At 42.1% G+C, this 23,209-nt stretch overlaps 1 protein-coding gene across 1 annotated transcript in view; it reads right to left on the bottom strand.

Moving 5' to 3' along the window:
- Positions 1–23,209, bottom strand: part of svild (supervillin d) — a 109,939-nt gene that overhangs the window by 48,643 nt on the left and 38,087 nt on the right. Inside the window, exons 3-5 of the mRNA XM_038991550.1 lie at positions 16,936–16,970; positions 10,203–10,267; positions 8,316–8,437 (exon numbers count right to left, since the gene is read on the bottom strand). Coding sequence (XP_038847478.1) covers positions 8,316–8,437; positions 10,203–10,267; positions 16,936–16,970 — 222 coding nt within the window. The remainder of the gene's footprint in view (positions 1–8,315; positions 8,438–10,202; positions 10,268–16,935; positions 16,971–23,209) is intronic.

The raw sequence follows: 23,209 nt of genomic DNA, 5'->3' as shown, positions 1-23,209 counted from the left end.
GCCAGAAATGTACGTAATTATGACATAACATTGAAGGTTGTGCAATGTAACAGGAATATTTAGACTTATGGATGCCACCCGTTAGATAAAATACGGAACGTTTCCGTATTTCACTGAAAGAATAAACGTCTTGTTTTCGAGATGATAGTTTCCGGATTCGACCATATTAATGACCTAAGGCTTGTATTTCTGTGTGTTATTATGTAATAATTAAGTCTATGATTTGATAGAGCAGTCTGACTGAGCGATGGTAGGCACCAGCAGGCTCGTAAGCATTCATTCAAACAGCACTTTCCTGCGTTTTGCCAGAAGCTCTTCGCTGTGCTTCAAGTCTATCAACTCCCGAGATTAGGCTGGTGTAACCGATGTGAAATGGCTAGCTAGTTAGCGGGGTGCGCGCTAATAACGTTTCAAACATCACTTGCTCTCAGACTTGGAGTAGTTATTCCCCTTGCTCTGCATGGGTAACGCTGCTTCGAGGGTGGCTGTTGTCGTTCTGTTCCTGGTTCGAGCCCAGGTAGGAGCGAGGAGAAGGATGGAAGCTATACTGTTACACTGGCAATACTAAAGTGCCTATAAGAACATCCAATAGTCAAAGGTTAATGAAATACAAATGGTATAGAGAGAAATAGTCCTATAATAACTACAACCTAAAACTTCTTACCTGGGAATATTGACGACTGATGTTAAAAGGAACCACCAGCTTTCATATGTTCTCATGTTCTGAGCAAGGAACTTAAACGTTAGCATTCTTACATGGTACATATTGCACTTTTACTTTCTTCTCCAACACTTTTTGTTTTTGCATTATTTAAACCAAATTGAACATGTTTCATTATTTATTTGAGGCTAAATTGATTTTATTGATGTATTAAATTAAGTTAAAATAAGTGTTAATTCAGTATTGTTGTAATTGTCATTATTACAAATAAATAAATACATAAAAATCGTCCGATTAATCAGTATCGACTTTTTTTGGTCCTCCAATAAATCGGTATCGGCTTTGAAAAATCATAATCGGTCGACCTCAAGTGCAAACCCAGTTTCATCAGCTGTCCGGGTGGCTGGTCTTTGACGATCCCGCAGGTGAAGAAGCCAGATGTCGAAGTCCTGGTTCTTGCGTGGTTACACGTGGTCTGCGGTTGAGATATCGGTGGCCTTTTATTGTCCTCAGCATAAATTGTGCCTGTGTAATGATCTTTTTTTTATCAGCTTCTTGATATGCCACACCTGTCAGGTGGATGGACTACCTTGGCAAAGGAGAAATGCTCACTAACAGGGATGTAAACAAATGTGTCAAATTATTTGGGAAATGGCATGAGCATTAAATATTTTGAGGAGCGAGGGGAACGTGACGGAATTTAACATGCTAAATTAAAGACAGTACAGTAAACGTTGGGATTGTAGCTACATGTCCAGGCAAGACAACGTTAGCTGGAAATCTACAGTGATTTGGCCGGTGGGTGAAACTGACTAAATGTAATGTTTTTCATGTTGTTAACTAGTTAGCTAATCCGTGTTGGTATTTTCTGCTGTTGGCTGGCTGCAGCCTCTTTATAACTAATGTTAGCTAGCTAATGTTTGGCATGGTTGCTAGTAAGCTAATGTTAGCTAGCTGACGCTATGTTGCCAACTTTAACTAGCTCAAGATGAGCTGAAACAATGGCTAGCTAGCTACTTTGCTCAAAAAGGCTTTTTGTTGAGTTAGCTAGCTAGCCGTGTCACTACATGCTAGGCCTTGGCTTACTGTTGCGCGATAGGACGTGTGTTGTCGAGTGAGCCAGCCGCGTCAATTCGCACAAACTATATACTGCCCTGTTGAGCTATCTAGCTAATGTTAACTAGTTACACACCATTCGGACAGTATTCAGACTCCTTGACTACATTTTGTTACGTTAGACTTATTCTAAAATGGATTAAATATATTTCCCCCCTTCAAATCTACCTACAAAACCCCATACTGACAAAGCAAAAACAGGTTGACATTTTTGAAAATATAAAAAAAAACAGATACCTTATTTACATAAGTATTCAGACCCTTTGCTATGAGACTCAAAATTGAGATCAGGTGCATCCTGTTTCCATTGATCATCCTTGAGATGTTTCTACAACTTGATTGGAGTCCATCTGTGGTAAATTCAATTGATTGGACATGATTTGGGAAGGCACATGCCTGTCTATATAAGGTCCCACAGTTGACAGTGCATGTCAGAGCAAAAACCAAGCCATGAGGTCGAAGGAATTGTACGTAGAGCTCAGAGACAGAATTCTATCAAGGCACAGATCTGGGGAATGGTACCATGTCTGCAGCACTGAAGGTCCCGAAGAACACAGTGGCCTCCATCATTCTTAAATGGAAGAAGTTTGGAACCACCAAGACTCATCCTAGAGCTGGCCACCCGGCCTAACAGCAATCGGGGGAGAAGGGGTCACTCTGACAGAGCTTCAGAGTTGCTCTGTGGAGTTGGGAGAACTTTCCAGAAGTATAACAAGCTCCGCAGCACTCCACCAATTAAGCCTTTATGGTAGAGTGGCCAGACGGAAGCCACTCCTCAGTAAAAGGCATGACAGTCTGCTTGGAGTTTGCCAAAAGGCACCTAATGGACTCTCAGACCATGGGGGAAAAAATATCTGGTCTGATGAAACCAAGATTGAACTCTTTGGCCTGAATGCCAAGCATCACATCTGCAGGAAACATGGCGCATGGTGGTGGCGGCAGCATCATGCTGTGGGGATGTTTTCAGCGGCAGGGACTGGGAGACTAGTCAGGATAGAGGGAAAGATGAACGAAGCAAAGTACAGAGAGATTCTTGACGAAAACCTGCTCTAGAGCGCTCAGGACCTCCGGCTGGGGCGAAGGTTCACCTTCCAACCTGGCAACCCTAAGCATACAGCCAAGACAACAAAGGAGTGGCTTCTGGACACGTCTCAATGTGTTTGAGTGGCCAAGCCAGAGCCCGGACTTGAAGAGACCTGTGAATTTGCTAAAAGATCTAACAACCTGTTTTTGCTTAATCATTATGGGGTATTGTGTATTGATGAGGGGGGAAACGATTTTATCAAATTTAGAATAAGGCTGTAATGCAACAAAATGTGGAAAAAGTCAAGGGTTCTGAATACTTTCACTAGCTAGCACGTTTTGCACGGGAGCTAACGTTAGCAAAATAGTTGAACAAACTTGCATTAGTAGTAAAGGAAACACATGTTTGAACCACTGAGTTGACTATGTCGTGCTTTGTGAGTGTATATTTCTCAGTAGCTAATTACGCGGCCCTCGCTGTATTTGTCGGCTATTGGCATACTCGGTCCAAATTTCAAGCAATGTTTGTAGCTACCGAGGCAAATACAATGAAGCAGAATGACGGCTGCCATTTGGTCAGAAAGCTGATGAATTGTTCAGGAATCGCTTTGGAAATGATTCGCGATTTACATGCTTTAATATATTGGGAATTTATTATTTTTAAGGAATCAAATCTTTATTGGAATCGATTTAAGGATTCATGTCTTTTGTGTGTGAAATTTCTGTATTTATTTTATAACTGTTGTTACTTTCGAAATAAATAAATAAATGAAACACACCCGAAACGAAACAAATTAGAAACTTGGCCTCCTACACTAACTAAAGTAAAATAAATACCATGGTAAATTATTGTGCTAGCTAAATCAACCTTTTATAACAGACTGACCAGAAAAATTCTAATTACATGATCTTGAATTGATTCTAAATGGTCAAAAAATATTAAATGAAAAAAAAAAGACTAGATAAATCATAAGGGAATAAGGTTACTGTATGTCAACGACAGCCCATTAAGGTCCATTTGGCTACATCTACACTTGCAGCCCAATTCTGATCTTTGCCCGATTATGGGCAAAAGAGCTGATCTGATTGGACAAAAGACCAATTTGTGGAAAAAGCATCAGTACTGGGCTGCCTGAGTAAATGCTGCCATAGGGACCCATGTTGTAGCCCACATGGGTTTGTCCATGTCTGGCCCAAAAGGTTAACCCAACTAGGTCCCAGTTAAGATGTCCATTTAGAGTCCTTGGATATGAAATGTTGCACTAGATCAGTAACCTAAATACTTTGTTTTATTTTCACAGCTACCTATGAACAAACCCGGATCTAACTTTTTAAAAAAGCAGAGGAAACTTCTGATCTGCAGACAGACTCCGACTTGGATGAAGAAGAGTCAGAACCTGACAGTGGTAACACGGCGACAACTTCATTGCTGACATGCACATTTTTGGGATTGTATAAAGTGTGAGTAAACCAATGTGCACATTGGTAATTTTCTTTAACTATACCTGTAATCAGACTTCCTGCATTCTATTTGATCTGAGCATGTGCTATAAATAAACATTCATTTATTTTTTATAAAGAACTGCTTTTGTCATCTCTTAAGAAAGCTTGCTCGGGCAACAACATCTGGGTACTGCATGGAGACAGAACAAAGCCAGTTTGGTCCCAGGTGGACAGCACAATTGAGAAAAATATATTTAAAAAATGCACATACACATCCATTTGGGTAAACACCTGGGACCCATGTAGGTAAGTGTGATAACCCACATGGCCCTCAGGTTTAAGCCCACTTTGTAGGTCCTTGTTGGGTTTCCCCCTAATGGGGCCCATGGAACAGCCCTTCATTTCCATGTGGGGCCCATATGGAAATGTTGGCTGCAACATGGAACCAACAGTTTACATGTTTATTTTTTTGATCAGTCTGTGTGTGTATGTATGTACAGTTGAAGTTGGAAGTTTACAGGCACTTAGGTTGGAGTCATTGAAACTCGTTTTTCAACCACTCCACAAATGTCTTGTTAACAAACTATAGTTTTGGCAAGTCGGTTAGGACATCTACTTTGTGCATGACACAAGTCATTTTTCCAACAATTGTTTACAGATTATTTCACTGTATCACAATTCCAGTGGGTCAGAAGTTTAAACACTAAGTTGACTGTGCCTTTAAACAGCTTGGAAAATAACAGAAAATTATGTCATGGCTTTAGAAGCTTCTGATAGGCTGATTGACATCATTTGAGTCAATTGGAGGTGTACCTGTGGATGTATTTCAAGGCCTACCTTGAAACTCAGTGCTGACATCATGGGAAAATCAAAAGAACTCAGCCAAGACCTCAGATAAAGAATTGTAGACCTCCACAAGTCTGGTTCATCCTTGGGAGCAATTTTCAAACGCCTGAAGGTACCACGTTCATCTGTACAAACAATAGTATGCAAGAATAAACACCATGTGACAACAGCCATCCTACCGCTCAGGAAGGAGACGCGTTCCTTCTCCTAGAGATTAATGTAGTTTGGTGCGAAAAGTGCAAATCAATCCCAGAACAACAGCAAAGGACCTTGTGAAGGTGCTGGAGAAAACAGGTACAAAAGTATCTATATCCACAGTAAAACGAGTCCTATATCGACAACCTGAAAGACCACTAAGCAAGGAAGAAGCCACTGCTCAAAAACCGCCATAAAAAAGCCAGACTACGGTTTGTAACTGCACATGGGGACATCAGTCCTCTGGTCTGATGAAACAAAAATAGAACTGTTTGGCCATAATGACCATCGTTATGTTTGAAGGGAAAAGGTGGAGGCTTCAAGTCGAAGAACACCATCCCAACCGTGAAGCACAGGGGTGGCAGCATCATGTTGTGGGGGTGCTTTGCTGCAGGAGAGACTGGTGCACTTCACAAAATAGATGGCCTCATGAGGACGGAAAATTATGCGGATATATTGAAGCAACATCTCAAGACATCAGTCAGGAAGTTAAAGCTTGTTCGCAAATGGGTCTTCCAAATGGACAATGACCCCAAGCATACTTCCAAAGTTGTGGCAAAATGGCTTAAGGACAAAGTCAAGGTATTGGAGTGGCCATCACAAAGCCCTGACCTCAATCCTATAGAAAATCTGTGGGCAGAACTGAAAAAGCGAGCAAGGAGGCCTACGAACCTGACTCAGTTACACCAGCTCTGTCAGGAGGAATGGGACAAAATTCACCCAACTTATTGTGAGAAGCTTGTGGAAGACTACCCGAAACATTTGACCCAAGCTAAACAATTTAAAGGCAATGCTACCAAATACTAATTGATTGTAACTTCTGACCCACTGGGAATGTGATGAAAGAAATAAAAGCTGAAATAAATCATTCTCTACTATTATTCTGACATTTCACATTCTTAAAATAAAGTGGTGATACTAACTGACCTAAGACAGGGGATTTTTACTTGGATTAAATGTCAGGAATTGTGAAAAACTGAGTTTAAATGCATTTGGCTAAGGTGTATGTAAACTTCCGACTTCAACTGTATGTATGTGTGTATGTATGTATATATGTATACACACACCTCTTTATCTATGGTTCTGAACTATTCTCAAAGACGAACACACACCACCACTACACTAGTGTGTTTTCCTGTATGTGATACAGGGCCTACAGCCTCAGAGCTCAATTCAATATATTATAAAAGATAACCAACTCTCGCATAAACAAACGCACATACATAAAGTACATGAGTATGAGCACCCACAGACACACGCACACAAAGTGTTTGCATCTATATAAATGTTAGGGACCATTATCTGCTACCACTACAATAGTCTGTGAAACTGGCCTGATGAATGCTGAGTTGCACTGATCAAAAAGCCCTTTGAAATGCTATGCAAGTTTGTCTGGAACTCTGGTTATAAAACAGGGTCCGGTTGCACCAGTTGGGTGTAAAAACGTGGTCTTAAATGCAAGGTCGGGCGAAGCTACGTCAGAATTTACACCTGTTGCACCAACCAAAAATAAGACTAGTCGTAGATAAATCCGTAAGCAATGCGCATTCATGAGATTCGATGCTTCATAACGATGGTTTCTAGGCTGTTAATATCTTTACGTCAGTTCTAAACTTTGCGAGGTATGTCCCATCACTTCGCAAAGCCCACCACTATGCACGCACGTTTTCTTAACCACAACTGGATGGATCAATCAATAATTATTGTGGGAATGAATATCACTGAATGACGAAAATATTGGTATAAAGGACACTAATGCCATTGAAGGCATTTGTCATATTGTTGCTTACTGAAACTCCCCAAAGTCATCCAACCGTTTGAAATACTTTAAAGCAATAGCCGTGGGGGATAAAACTATAATTTCAGCACCGTTATGATTGGGACATCATTATCACGATGCTTTGAGACAAGCGTGGGGACTCAGATTTTTCTTTTCACGGAATCTCCGTTTGGATATTTGGTTACAATTAGGCTGGGAAAGTGTTAGCCAAATTGAGTTGAGTGTTAATGATCTTTAGTCTAGTTTGCTCGTCTAACAGTGTTATCAGAACATTTTGAAAGCCTGTTATGTAGCCTATGATAGCCTAGTATAACAGGCGGATTACTTTGCTTTTCACTCACGTAGTAGCCTAGGCTATATCCGCAAAGGCAAATAAGTGGTGGCAGCTCATCTATTAGTTTGCTAATATCTAATTAGACACATTTAGCATGCAAAAATGTAGCACAAATCAAGTGTATTATTTTGCTTAAAGCCCGCGGAGGTTGTGAAATATGAACACAAGACTCACATCCTTTTGAAAATATAGATTGCTATTATTTTCTGTGCATATCATAAAATAACATAGTCCCAATTTAACACCCTACGCCTGCTCCCTACTAGGCGTAGGATCTGTCCCAGGCGTAGCTCATAGAAGGGCTTACACCCAGGTGGTGCCACAGGTATCATTTTTAGGTCCGGTTTAAGGCACATTTTATGTCAGACGTAGAGTTTACTAACCACTTGCACCACTTACCGACTGGTGCAACCGGCACCAGGTGCACTAGCCTGGCCGCTATGACAACCAGACAGACCACAGTAGCCATGCCGATGGGAAGTAGACTGTTGTAGCTATGGTAATGAGAACATGGCTGTAATTGGTGCACTATCCACTTGGGATGTGGGTGACTTGGGGGAATGTTGAACTTTGCTAGGAGGAGTGAGGAGTTGAAGTGACCGGTTCAAGTACCTGCCACCCACAAAAAAATATGCACAGGAAAACGCACACAACACACACACACACGTACACCACCACCGTGTGATACAACTTATCTGACAGGCTGACTGTGCTGTGTTTTTATCTGTGCTGACTCACTAGACTAGCAGACTACAGTGACATGTTGCTCCGACGCACCAGAAAACACTTATATAACAACTGTGTGTGTGTGCTCATGTTTATATTTTGAGTCCACAATCCAGTGCATAATCATTCAAATTTGTAGACAATCCCATGACCTTATAAATATAATACAATATCTCCTCGACGCCGCCTACCTGCCTGCCGCCACCATCTCCTTGCTTGTGATTGGCTGGGTGTGCGCTCGGCTGTCGTTGTTGGCATGGCGACCACTCCCCTCTGTTGTCAGGGGAGACGACTCTTCAGTCTTCTCCAGCCCCTGGTGGAAAAGGGATTTATGAGTATTTCCCACAGACAGCGTCCCCAGGGGTTTCAGGGTGAGGTTTCCCATAGATAAAGTTCTAGGATCAGCTTCCCCTCCCCTAATTCGAACCTCAACCGTTAGTAAGGGAAAACACGAATCTGACCCAAAACAGCATCTAGGGGCATCTTCACCCTACTACAACCCTGGGGAGGCAACATTGTGGTTTTACTGTCCCCAAAGTTCCTCTGTCCAGTGTCTGTGTTCTTTTGCCCATCTTAATCTTTTATTGGCCAGTCTGAGATGTGGCTTTTTTCACAACTCTGCCACACATAGGGGATCCATTCACAAACTCGATGAGGAGGAGAAAGAGATGGAGGAAGAGGGAGGAGAGTTGTGTGTCTCCCGAGAGTAGTGTTTCTCAGCCAGCCAGTGCTGGATTGGAGCCCTCAATATAAATAAACAAAGAGAACACCCAGGGAACTGGACAACAAGTGAGTCCAGACCTACAGCAGAGCAGATGTCGATGAGAACCATACAGTCGAAGGCCTACAATGTATACGTGTCTATCTATTTGGTGCCCGGGTTGTATTAATTAGGCACCAAAGAAATAAAAACAAACGGACTGGAACAGAGGGACAACGCAAAATTGTGCAATAAGAAATGCTCATTCTCCATTGAAAAATGTTACCATGGGCCCTTATGAATATGACCCTGAATACATCTCTTTATCTATGGTTCTGAACTATTCTCAAAGACGAACACACACCACCACTACACTAGTCTGTTTTCCTGTATGTGATACAGGGCCTACAGCCTCAGAGCTCAATTCAATATATTATAAAAGATAACCAACTCCCGCATAAAGAAACGCACATTCATGGAGTACATGAGTATGAGCACCCACAGACACACACACACAAAGTGGGTGCATCTCTTTCTTAAAACACTGTCATTTTCTACCATCTGGGTCCACTTGGCCAACCCCTGGCACTCTCCTAAGGCCAATTATAGAACCACAACAACACCGCTTCCTTCTTTTAGGCCTACGACTACACAATCCCCTCATGGAAGCCCAATAGCCTGGGAAAAGTCAGTTACTCTGTTACTGTGCTTTTCTGTCATTTGGTTTAAAAATGTGTGCACGTGCACAAAAAAAGGGGCAGTACCGGGATATTTGTTTTTATATACACTATCGTTCAAAAGTTTGGGGTCACGTAGAAATGTCCTTTATTCTTGAAAGTTTATCATTTTAAAAAGGCTAACTGATCATTAGAAAACCCTTTTGCAATTATGTTGGCACAGCTTAAAACTGTTTCTAAGTGACCCCAAACTTTTGAATGGTAGTGTACATATGGCCTTAAGTATGCCTGAGTACACAGGCTTTCTTTTCCTTTCCAAATCTTGGCTCGGTTTGTACTCCAATCTCCAAGGGAGTGGAGGAGCCAAGTCTGACTCCAGGTGCGGGTCAGTCCGTATACTCTACGGGACAACTCAATTATAGAGGATATTTTGGAGTAATCAGCTTTGGGGGATATGGGACTAGGCCAGATGTATGGAGCAAGAAAGAGGAATTGAGATTTGAGGTTTGTTGGAATGGGGCCTAGGTAACACACAAACAACATAAGTGCAAAATACTCATACTTGTACTGTAGCCATATTCATAATTGCAGATGACAAACACCCATACAAGTATGCACAAATACATGGCTGTACACAGAGGCATATGTGCACATAAACACACCTCTACATACACAGGTACACACACACGCACAGAGTATACCTTAATCAAAGACATGTTGGCAGCCATGTTCATCTTGGCTCCGTCATCAGTCTTCCTGTCAGTTACTGGCAAAAAACACATATTAGCACACGTGTATGTGATTTGATTTAAACATTGGTCAAAAATCACATAAGCACAAATTCACAGGTTCACATCAGAATGTTATTCTTTCATTATTGTGGAGGATATGAGCGACCTATCAGTCACCTCAGGTCTTGGATTAGGTCTTTGTGTGTGTTTTGTTTTTAAAACAGCTATTGCTGTAACAGTGTTTACAGGGTTGGCTTGTTGGTGTGAGGCCCACTTGCACACACGCAAACTCGCACACAGAAGGACAACTCATTCTCGCTTTCACGCGCGCACACATGCAGTCACACACACAGCGAGACAGAGACAAACACACCTACTTCCTTCCACCCACACATACATGCACTAATCCTACCATAGCTGGCCTGAACACTCTGTACTCTGTCTGGGAGGGAACAGTACTGTACATTCACCACCTGCTCTGTAAAGTGATAAGGGTCTTTCCCAGGAGCGAAAACGGCAGAAAAGGGCCTGGGAATTCTGAGGATATCCCATCAGTTTCAGTTTTACAAGTTGTACAGACAAGTGCCTCTGAGATGGCAGTCATCGCCATACTTATGGAAATTATATGTTATATGTATACAAAATATATGTTCCTAAAACACAAAAACTGTCCAGAGACACCCTGTTTTTGCTTTGTCATTATGGGGTACTGTGTGTAGATGGATTAAATTGACGAGGGGGAAAAAAACTATTTTAAAATGAGACCGTAACGTAACAAAATGTGGGAAAAGTCAAGGGGTCTGAACACTTTCCCGAATGCACGGTACATCCTGTCATATCCCGACAATGTTCCCACAGCCTAAAATAATGTTTTAAGAACTTTTAAATGTATATTGCATTCTGAAAGTATTCAGATCCCTTGACTTTTCCACATTTTGTTTGTTAGGTTACAGCCTTATTCTAAAATGTATTAAATTGTTGTTGTTTTTTCAATTTACACACAATACCCCATAATGACAAAGCAAAAACATTTCTGGCAATGTATTAAAAATGTAAAACGGTCATGACATTTACATAAGTATTCAGACCCTTTACTCAGTACTTTGTTGAAGCACCTTTGGCAGCGATTACAGCCTCGAGTCTTCTTGGGTATGACGCTACAAACTTGGCACACCTGTATTTGGAGAGTTTCTCCCATTCTTCTCTGCAGATCCTCTCAAGCTCTGTCAGGTTGGATGGGGAGCATTGCTGCAAAGCTATTTTCAGGTCTCTCCAGAGAAGTTCAATCGGGGTCAAGTCCGGGCTCTGGCTGGGCCACTCAAGTACGTTCAGAGACTTGTCCTGAAGCCTCTACCGCCTTGTCTTGGCTGTTTGCTTAGGGTTGTTGTCCTGGTGGAAGGTGAACCGTCAACCCAGTCTGAGGTCCTGAGTGCTCTGGAGCAGATTTTCATCAAGGATCTCTGTACTTTTCTCCATTCATCTTTCTCTCTATCCTGACTAGTCTCCCAGTCCCTGCCGTTGAAAAACATCCCGACCGCATGATGCTGCCACCACAGGCTTTAACAGAGATGGTGGCAAGTTTCCTCCAGACGTGATACTTGGCATTCAGGCCAAAATGTTCAATCTTGGTTTCATCAGACCAGAGAATCTTGTTTCTCATGGTCTGAGAGTCCTTTAGGTATCTTTTGGCAAACTCCAGGCGGGCTGTCATGTGCCTTTTACTGAGCAGTGGCCTTCGTCTGGCCCCTCTACCATAAATGCCTGATTGGTGGAGTGCTGCAGAGCTGGTTGTCCTTCTAGAAAATTCTCCCATCTCCAGAGAGGAACTCTGGAGCCATGTCAGAGTGAGCGTCGTGTTCTTGGTCACCTCCCTGACCAAGGCCCTTCTCCCCCGAATGCTCATTTTGGCCGGGCGGCCAGCTCTAGGAAGAGCGTTGGTGGTTCCAAACTTCTGAATACTTATGTAAATAAGGCATCAGTCTTTGTTTAAATTTTACTCTAAAAACCTTTTTTCGATTTGTCATTATGGGGTATTGTGTGTAGATTGATGAGGAAAAAAATGTATTTAATACATTTTAGAACAAGGCTTTAATGTAACAAAATGTGGAAAAGGTCAAATGCACTGTATAACAATTTCTTTTTAATAGTTTTTGGAGTTTTAAATATTGAACTTTTTTTCGGGTAACTTCGGAACTACTCAGAATGCACTATATCGACCGTCATTAAGAGAACCTACTCTGCTACAGAGTTCGTATGCTAGCTCAATAGCTAGCACGAACTGGCTAACTTTAGTCACTAGCCATGCTAGCATGTAATTACATTCCAGACCGAGTGTTGGTGGTGGTGAGCTACAATCCACCAATCACGAGAAAATGTGATGTAAACAAGCTATCGTATTACCAATCAGCGAGTATTCCCCACACGTGAGGCATCCTGCATGTTCAACAGGCAGGCTCTTTGTGCCTTCTTGCCTCAGGCTCACGAAAGGAGAAAATCCTCCCTGCCTGCTTTAATTGTTTAGTACCTCATCTGTTTAGTACCTCATTTTCGTCCTGTGTTTTGTCAACTTTGCTTCTCTGGTAGCTCTGAATTAGGCTACCAGAGATTTATTTTAATTACTTTTTCAACGTTGGCTTAGTGTTAGATGACTGACATCGGAGTCTGGACTGTGCTATTGTGTGATCATTTCCGATTGCCGACTTGTTGACTGACTGTCTCCCTAGTCTACTGTGCACTCTGCCGCTTCTGGAGTATTGCTCCTGGAATCCATCTACTTTGGATTTCCCTCGCTATATAGCTATTGGATTATCTGCCTCACTGACTCTCAGCCCGGTGAAACGGCCTATCCCTCTGAAGGGCCTCGCTCCCTGGCCCTCACTTAGCAACTCAGCCACTCTTGCCATAGGTTGGGCCCCAAGCATCAATGTGTAAGTCTCTGCTCTCTCTTTGCTTTTGATCTGCTGGTGTTGTTTAAATTGTGGTCTGTGGGTTCCTGCCTGTGCTAGTTGGTCTCGAGTTGTTAATCGTGTTGAGCTCTGGCTTGCTACTTATGCTGACCTTGGTGGTTGGCTAGCTAGGCTAGTTAGCTAGCTGGCTAGTTAGCTAGCTGGCTAGCTTAGACAACTGCATATAATACTATTTAATAACTGGTTAGATGGTGTTTCAGATTACTTTAATGTGGCTCAATTCAATATTAAAGATGTAAATTAGCTAGCTACTGTCGTGCCAATTAGCAGCACACCGGCCACCATGCTGCAGACAAGGAACCAGAAAAAAAGCTGCAAAAACTAAAATGTTAAAAATATAAATCTAAGAGAGTGCACTCAATTTAGAATTAATATATGCAACAATTTGAAAAAAATGTCTGATTTTTTAAATGAAAACCATGCATTGGTCATGAAACATTTGGTGCAAATGAATGTTAAAGTGCAAATGATAGGAATATTTAGCTGTGCGGCTACATGTGGCCGTCACATTGACGTAATCCAAAATCCACCGGAGTCGGCTGTTCAAAACTACTTCTGACACAAGTCAGCAAAGACCCATTACACACACACACACACACACACACACACACACACACACACACACACACACACACACACACACACACACACACACACACACACACACACACACACACACACACACACACACACACACACACACACACACACACACACGAGCCAAGGAAGTTGAGCTTCACTCTAGTTATGCTCAGTGGGGGTTTTGGGTTTTGACTTCAAGCCAGAAACCATTTTGACAGAGTCAGAGAGTAGGAGTGCTGATCTAGGATCAATTTTGCCTTGATCATAATGAATAAGATATACAGACATGGGGAAACTGATCCCAGATCATCACTCCTACTCTAAGATACTGTTTGACTCAAGTCCAGCCCTCATCACTTCATCCTAGACCTTTCGTAGAGATCAAAATAAACACAAAAGCCTGGAAAAGCCTTGGCAACATGTCCACCTCTGAAGATTAGCAATTGTTCCGTAAGTGTTTCCCATTCATCTTGAAACAGCTTGTATCCCTCAGGGAGCCAATTGGAAAGCGGGGATGGCTGGAGGGGCCAATGGATCCAGCAGCGCTGATGTGAATATTACCCAGCATCTCTTGGGACGCTCCAGAATTGAGCTCTGTGGTTGGAATTCACACATTAATTCAAACCGTCACCCGTTTCTCTTATTTTCAAGGAGTTAGACAACTTTTAAGTAAGTGAAATGTACAATACCAGTCAACAGTTTGGAAACACCTACTAATTCAAGGGTTTTTCTTTATTTTTACTATTTTCTACATTGTAGAATAATAGTGAAGACAAAACTATGAAATAACACATATGGAATCATGTAGTAACCAAAAAAAGTGTAAAGTGTTAAACAAATATTTGATTTGAGATTTTTCAAAGTAGCCACCCTTTGCCTTGATGACAGCTTTGCACACTCTTGGCAGTCTCTCAACCAGCTTCATGAGGTAGTCACCTGGAATGCATTTCAATTAACAGGTGTGCCTTGTTAAAAGTTAATTTAATTGATTTCCTTCTTAACGCGTTTGAGCCAATCAGTTGTGTTGTGACAAGGTAGGGGTGGTATACAGAACATATCCCTATTTGGTAAAAGGCCAAGTCTATATTATGGAAAGAACTTATCAAATAAGAAAAGAGAAACGACAGTCCATCATTACTTTCAGACATGAAGGTCAGTCAATCTGGAAAAGTTACTTCAAGGGCAGTCGCAAAAACCATCAAACGCTATGATGAAACTGGCTCTCATGAGGACAGCCACAGGAAAGGAAGCTCTACCTCTAATGAACGTATCTTCTGCAGCAGATTATTCACAGAGTTCAAGTAACAGACGCATCAACATCAACTGTTCAGAGGAGACTGCATGAATCAGGCCTTAATGGTCGAATTGCTGCAAAGAAACCACTACTAAAAGGACATCAATAAGAAGAAGATACTTGCTTGGGCCAAGAAACACGGGCAATGGACATTAGACCGGTGGAAATATGTCCTTTGGTCTGATGAGTCCAAATTTGAGATTTTTGGTTCTAGCCGCCGTGTCTTTGTGAGACACAGAGTAGGTGAACGGATGATCTCCGCATGTGTGGTTCCCACTGTGAAGCATGGAGGAGGTATGATGGTGTGGGGGTGCTTTGCTGGTGACACTCTGTGATTTATTTAGAATTCAAGGCACACTTAACCAGCATTGCTACCACTGCATTCTATAGCGATACGCCATCCCATCTGGTTTGCGCTTAGTGGGAATATCATTTGTTTTTCAACAGGACAATGACACAACACACACCTCCAGGCTGTGTAAGGGCTATTTGACCAAGAAGGAGTGTGATGGAGTGCTGCATCAGATGACCTGGCAGCCGACAAGCAGGCAACAAGTGCTCAGCATATGTGGGAACTCCTTCAAGACTGTTGGAAAAGCATTCCAGCTGAAGCTGCTTGAGAGAATGCCAAGTGTGCAAAAATGGCATCAAGGCAAAGGGTGGCTACTTTGAAGAACCGAAAATATATTTTGTTTAACACTTTTTTGGTTACTACATGATTCTATATGTGTGTTATTTCATAGTTTTGATTTCTTCACTATTATTCTACAATGTAGAAAATAGTAAAAATAAAGAAAAACCCTTGAATGGGTAGGTGTGTCCAAACTTTGGACTGGTACTGTATGTGCTGAGCCAGCATTCTTCGTAGTTCGACCAGCCTTTTCCATTTGAGAGAGTTAATCTCTGCCACACTTGCCAGTGGAACAGTTTCACGGATGGGGAACTTCATACTATCTATGACAGGACACCGAATCTGACCCCCCCCCCCCACCCCCCCACTCCCCTTCCTCCAATAGAAAACTCCAAAAGCAAAACAGAGGCTTTGCCAACTCTGCATATACACACTAATTGACGAGCCCACAGAGCTTACCTTTCCCAGTCTCCTCTCTCCTTCTGACCCTTTTTGTATCATCAGTTCGATTCCTCTGCCTCTTTTCTCCTGCTTCTTCCTCGGTCTCTTTTGTTTCTCTGCTTTGTATCTCCAATGTTAAAATGAAGTGTGCGGTTGCGAGTCAGGAAGCGAAGAAGTGATCCATGGTCTAACTCCACAATTTCCCCTCTCTCAAGCTCTCCGTGTCGGAACAAGCACTGGGATTGGTCCGGATTCGGGAATAGCTGCTGCAACATTAAAGAGCGTTTTGCCACTTTCCCTTCAGGTCCTGAACATCTCTCCTTCTCACACGCAGTCATGCACGCACACTTGTTTTAAACACAGTAGCACTTAAGTCACCCTCTGTTTCTCATTCACACACAAAGACACACAGAATACTCACTCCCTCTCAAACGCACACACACGGACGCAAGCACAAGCAACGCACACACGGCCTCACCCTATGCCACCACCGCTGCTTTTGATGCTGAACATGAACCCCTGAGGTGGGATGGCCAGCTTTCAAACATAGCCTGAACTGAAAAGGCTCTGGGCCGAAGAATCCCTTTTCATTCTGCTCCGAAGCGCGACATTAGCCCTATCAATGCCCTCTTATCCCGACAGCTATAGCAGCTGTGTATCTGTTTAATGTACTGTACACTCTGTAGCCTCTTTCCTTTAACATTGAAATGCATAGAGTGTACAAAGGAGGTGGAAAGAAAAAAACTGGTACAATGGTGCCTTTGAGGCCTGTAAAAGCAGAGTTCTTACCTTTTGGCTCCTCGGCGTCCCCAGCTTCCAAAAGGCTGTTAAAAGAGAGAGAAAGAGCGAGAGAAGACAAATGAGGTCACACACTGAGATATGTGGCAAGGGGACAAACGATGACATGGTTTCACCTGCTAACACACGCCAGGGTTTCCATCAGCCCCCCCCCCCAAAAGATGAAAAGCTGATAAAAAAAGTAAAACATGTTGCCGGCGTAAAATGACCGGGAGAAAGAAAATCCTGTTGCAAAATAATGCTTTCTATTTATTGATGGAAATACCAGTCGATGGAAATACATTTGACCGTCATGCTTATCGGTCTATAGGTTGATTAGCGTAATTTAGTGGAATTAAATTGGCCTGTGTGTATTTTCAGTAGTCATCATACATCTTATTTACCCAACACAACTATCACACAAGCTTACAGAGCCTATTGTGAGCAGAATGTCTACTAGTAGTTCCTCAGCTGGTTGCTGCGTTAGTAAAACATGTGCTTTTATAAGCCCGTTTATTGTGCAACAACAATTCTAAATGCAATGACATACTAAAAACGTTTTTGGTGAACGATTAAAAAAGAGATACTATTTTTATTTCTCAACGTGTAATTGAAGTAATTGCCTCCCACTCACCGTTCAAATGGAGGCAACATTCTGTCAACCTGTCACCCACCACTTTACAATGTGAGCTGGAAGCTGTATGCATTTTTGAAAGCACACTTGTTTGAAACCTGAATGCTTCATTTCATATTATGAGGTATATCTTCCCTTGCTTCAAAGTAGCCTACACGCAAAATCCGACCATGGAAACTTGGAGGCAATTATTTTATAAAGACTTCACAGGCGGCGCATGAGTTTCAAATCCGGGGAAGCATAGAATTAATCCGACCATTTCTACCATTCTACGTGCCAGATTTTCATATGGGCATTCTTGTGGAATAGTTTCATATCAATAATGTCTTTGTTTCTCAATCTAGAAGTTAAAATTCAACTAATGTGAGATATGTGGACCATTCTTGATACACGTCGGGCCCTCATACCACCCTCATGGAGTCTGTTTCTGACCGTTTGAGCAGACACATGCACATTTGTGGCCTGCTGGAGGTCATTTTGCAGGGCTCTGGCAGTGCTCCTCCTTGCACAAAGGCGGAGGTAGCGGTCCTGCTGCTGGGTTGTTGCCCTCCTACGGCCTCCTCCACGTCTCCTGATGTACTGGCCTGTCTCCTGGTAGCGCCTCCATGCTCTGGACACTACGCTGACAGACACAGCAAACCTTTTTGCCACAGCTCGCATTGATGTGCCATCCTGGATGAGCTGCACTACCTGAGCCACTTGTGTGGGTTGTAGACTCCGTCTCATGCTACCACTAGAGTGAAAGCACCGCCAGCATTCAAAAGTGACCAAAACATCAGCCAGGAAGCATAGGAACTGAGAAGTGGTCTGTGGTCACCACCTGCAGAACCACTCCTTTATTGGGGCTGTCTTGCTAATTGCCTATAATTTCCACCTTTTGTCTATTCCATTTGCACAACAGCATGTAAAATTTATTGTCAATCAGTGTTTCTTCCTAAGTGGACAGTTTGATTTCACAGAAGTATGATTGACTTGGAGTTACATTGTGTTGTTTAAGTGTTCCCTTTATTTTTTTGAGCAGTGTATTTTGAATTACTTCACTCATTTCTGTACAGACAGGAATAATTATTTAATTATGGCACCCAAAAAATAAATGTACTTCCCTATTGGACCCATCGCTTTGCCATTTCTCTCCTGTTCTATTGGCTTTCATATCAACTTTCTTGTCCAGACACCAAAGGCACAATCCTTGTCATATTAGCAACCCATGCTAGTTGTTTCATCTTTAGATTCCCCCTTTTTCTAGGTTTCTAACAGAGATGTTCATATCTGTCACATATGGAACCGCTAGCATGCATGCATACATGCAGTTTAGAATGGTGTTTTCCCGCTGATTGCATTTTGGCAAATGTTTGAAAATTACGTTTTATTGGCTGCTTCATTAAATGAGTTGCATGTTCTGTTAAGATGAATTACCATAATCTAAATGTGATTTCAGTCATTCTGAGCACCGTGGGTGGACGCTGGACCTGTCCCAGGCTAAAAAAAAAATCTTGGTCGACCAAAAGTTGCCAGAGATCTAGATCACTAGAAAAAAAGAAGAAAAAAAACGTAACCTGACCCAACTAGTCTCCTCCTGTTGGCTTTCGCAGATTCTGCCATTACTCTCCTGAAGTTTCTAGTAATAGGCTACACGAGGAATCGGCAACATTTCTCATGTGGAATGCCAATTTATCTGATAATTTCTACCGATCTGCGTGCCAGTTATGGTTTTCATATGCACATTTTCATTTCATTTAAATGTTTAATAAGTTCTTTATATCTCAAAATAATTACTAATAGTTGACTAATTGGGGTCAGCCCTAGTGAACGCCCTAATGGATTATGCACCCGATGCATATGGGTCTGGTAAATGGCTGGTAAATTGAAGTCTTACCAGTCACATTGTCTGGCACCATATTTTCCTAATTGGAAACCCTGAGGCACGCACAGGTGCAGGCACACACAAAGGGTCACATAAGGTCATGAGAAATGTTGATAACTTTCCCAAAATCACAAGGTTTCTCCAGAAATCCCGGTTGGAGGGCTCCCTCAATCATGAAGGAATAAGCATGAAAGGGAATCCTCCAACAGGAATTTTGCAAGCCTACATCCACGTGAAATCAGAGAACGGTTAAAAGAAGGCTACTTACCGTCGCCTCAATTTTCAATTCAACATTAATTCAGAGGTTAGAAAGACTGCTCACATTGTGTATCCGTGCACCCACAGCCACATCACTACCCATAATAAAAGTGAAACGGGAACCATTTGAAGACAGCTATTCATCTATAAGTAATGGCCTTTAAATATGGATAGAAAGCAGCTGATGTGGGGACGGATGATGATGTAACACAAGGAAGGAAGCTGGTTTTAACACAAAAGAGCCTGGAGGGGATAGCTGGGTAAGGGGGCAAAGGGCACAGTGGAATAGAGGGTGATGCTGAACCACAAAACGGTACACTGCAACGACAACTAGGCTGGCATCTAAGTAAATTGACCACAGCAAGGATAGCTTTTTTCACTAAAACTAACTGATTTAGCAACTGGTTGCATGCCCTTGCACACAAACACACACAGCTATGCAATATGTTATGCGTCTCTACACTTGTCCACTACACTTGAGCTCGGCACAGTGAGCATCAAGCTAACGTTGTCTATTAGGGACTAGTGGCTCTTCCTTGAACCCTACCATTGACTCGCGGTGACGTCGCTGGCGGTCACCGGCTGCGTCCGGAAACGACCGCTAGCCATGCGGCTCCCTTCAGACACCCCCCTTAGCAACCGGAGGGGTCGGCGACGCGCGGTTGACCCCGCCCCTGGCTTGACTGGCGGGTGAAGGGGAGGGGCCACGACATGCAGCGTGTCCATGCTAGAGTCCAAACAGAGAAGAACAAGAAGAAAAAGGAGAAGAAAAAATAATAACAATAATGGAGAATGAAAGATGAGGGGAAGTAGGAAAAAAATGTGAAGAAAAACAGACAGCCAGAGTGAATCAAAGAAGTCATAAATCAAACACTTATTTCAGTGTTTCCCCAACTCTGGTCCTCAAGCAACCCCAACAGCAGGCAGGTGTGCTTGTCCAGGGATACAAATAAAATGTGTGCTGTCGGGGGTACTCAAACACTTGTCTCTATGGATCACGCAGAAATTGTGATGCTCTCAGATACCAGACAGACACCATCTTCGAATAACCGTCACAAAGCCTGAATGATAATTGTGTTAGTACAAAAGGGCCTAGTGCATGGCTCTCCAACCCTGTTCCTGGAGAACCTACAGGACGGTAGCTCTCCAGGAACAGGGTTGGAGAGCCCTGGCCTAGTGAATGAAAAGGGGACGGGGCGTCTTTAGATAATGAAATGGAATGTAAATTGGATAATGTTCAATAATTCATTATTGCCCTGAACATGCATGAAAGGTCAATTTTATTCCGTATGGGTTTTACTAGTGAGGATCTAGCAGTACACAATGATTTTTGAAAATCAGGCTAATTCGTGACTGAGCATGCTGTGTATTATCTCAGGGGGGGGAAGTCAATGGCCAATACTACTGAGCCCGTATTCAAAGATATTCTCAAGATTAGTCAAATCAGGTCCTCCCTGTTCATTATAATCTGAAAGGCAAAACTGAATCTGCAACACAAACTCTTACGTTTTACGTTTTAGTTCGAAAAGATTCGGTGATAACATGTTTCATAAACACATTCATTTTACATTCTAAATTAAAATCTACTGGGCCTCTGAGCTTTCACAAAGAGTTTCAGTCTGAGCTGTGTGTGTGTGTGTGTGTGTGTGTGTGTGTGTGTGTGTGTGTGTGTGTGTGTAAACATGTAAACGATGTATGTACTATGCAGGCACCTGAGCTGAGCCATAAGGGAGACTAGGCATCTACCATCCCACTAACCACTAGATTATGGGGTAAAATGTAGCCTGTGACATAGCCAATTCATATTTATAGCACAATTTTGGATTACACCCCCCACACATCTCAAAATAGAATGGTTTTGACCCTTTGGAAGTTTAGTGAGTTTCTTTTCTCTTCCCGCTTTGGCCATGCAGTGCGCCTGCAAAGTAATTGCGGTCCTTGTTATGAAATTATCAACTTTACCCTGTAGATCTAAAAATGGCCATATATACACTTATTGTTTAAAGCAAAACTACAAAAACTATTGCTGGTGAACCTGAAAAATCAAATCTATTGTAAGCCCCATTCAGCATGTAGCCTACTGTATAGCCAGATGAGTGTTGCGTCTCCGGTAGCTTATTTTAAGTCCAGTAAAACACAATTTTCAACAGAGCATCAGTGAATCATTACATCCTTATAAACTACTATTGAAAAATAATACTTAACTGGAGGTAGGGCTTGTCGATATGGCCAAAATATCATATCACAATATTTCAGATTTGAGACTGTATTTTATGTTTTGAATAATAAAAGTTCTAAATATGCTTCATGAGTAGTGCATGACCTGACCCAAAAATTATTCAGCATTCCATTTCTGTATTTCCTTCACTAATTAGTTCATTTCCAGTGTACCACATTTGTTTTGTCTTTGTATGCCTCTATTTTGTGGAAAAAGTCACTTTTCCTTTATCCGAATAATTATTCTTTATGACCAATTATTTTCAATGGATTCATTGGCAGTTCTTATTTTCGCCACAAGGGGCGTTGTGCCAATTTCTAGGGTGCTTTTGGCAACAGTGCAGCTTCACAGGCAATATTAAATGGCAAAAAAGTATGTATGTTGCGCGCCTGAAGCTCTTGCTAGAAAATTAGCAGTTCTCAACTGTTAGCAGTCTTTTACTGGCGGTAAGAATGGATGATGGCCATCATTTTGAATGTCATCATACAGTTCGGCCTATTATTACATTTATATTATATTTAACAAACCAAACATTGAAATAGCGTTATGTAAAGTAAAGTAAAAATCCAAACCTGTCCATGCATCATACTGGTATATAGTAAAATACGGTTTACCGCCAAGACTGGAGGCCAGTGTCTTTGGTTAACCTGGAATTGAATCACTCCCAACACCACAATTACTGGTGTTTACTACAAGCACTGCATGAGTTTACACAGCACAAAACAACACTTGGCCGAGGAAGAGAGGTTTAACCACCCACCCACTAGGCTATACCAGACAAAAGAAAATATTGGTAGACCGAGAGTCATCCGTTCTTTCGACCAATCGATTGGTAATTAAAATGTTTAAACATGTATTTTTCCATATATTGACACAACCTGTTTGAATAAAGTCAACTACAGTGGGGCAAAAAAGTATTTAGTCAGCCACCAATTGTGCAAGTTCTCCCACTTAAAAAGATGAGAGAGGCCTGTAATTTTCATCATAGGTACACTTCAAGAAAATGAGAAAAAAATATCCAGAAAATCACATTGTAGGATTTTTAATAAATTTATTTGCAAATTATGGTGGAAAATAAGTATTTGGTCACCTACTAGCAAGCAAGATTTCTGGCTCTCACAGACCTGTAACTTCTTCTTTAAGAGGCTCCTCTGTCCTCCACTCGTTACCTGTATTAATGGCACCTGTTTGAACTTGTTATCAGTATAAAAGACACCTGTCCACAACCTCAAACAGTCACACTCCAAACTCCACTATGGCCAAGACCAAAGAGCTGTCAAAGGACACCAGAAACAAAATTGTAGACCTGCAC

The sequence above is a fragment of the Salvelinus namaycush genome, chromosome 4, assembly GCF_016432855.1.
Source record: "Salvelinus namaycush isolate Seneca chromosome 4, SaNama_1.0, whole genome shotgun sequence".
In the NCBI taxonomy this organism is placed as follows: Eukaryota; Metazoa; Chordata; class Actinopteri; order Salmoniformes; family Salmonidae; genus Salvelinus; species Salvelinus namaycush.
Note: the sequence above shows the minus strand (reverse complement) of the source record. Positions and strands in the feature narration are given on the sequence as shown.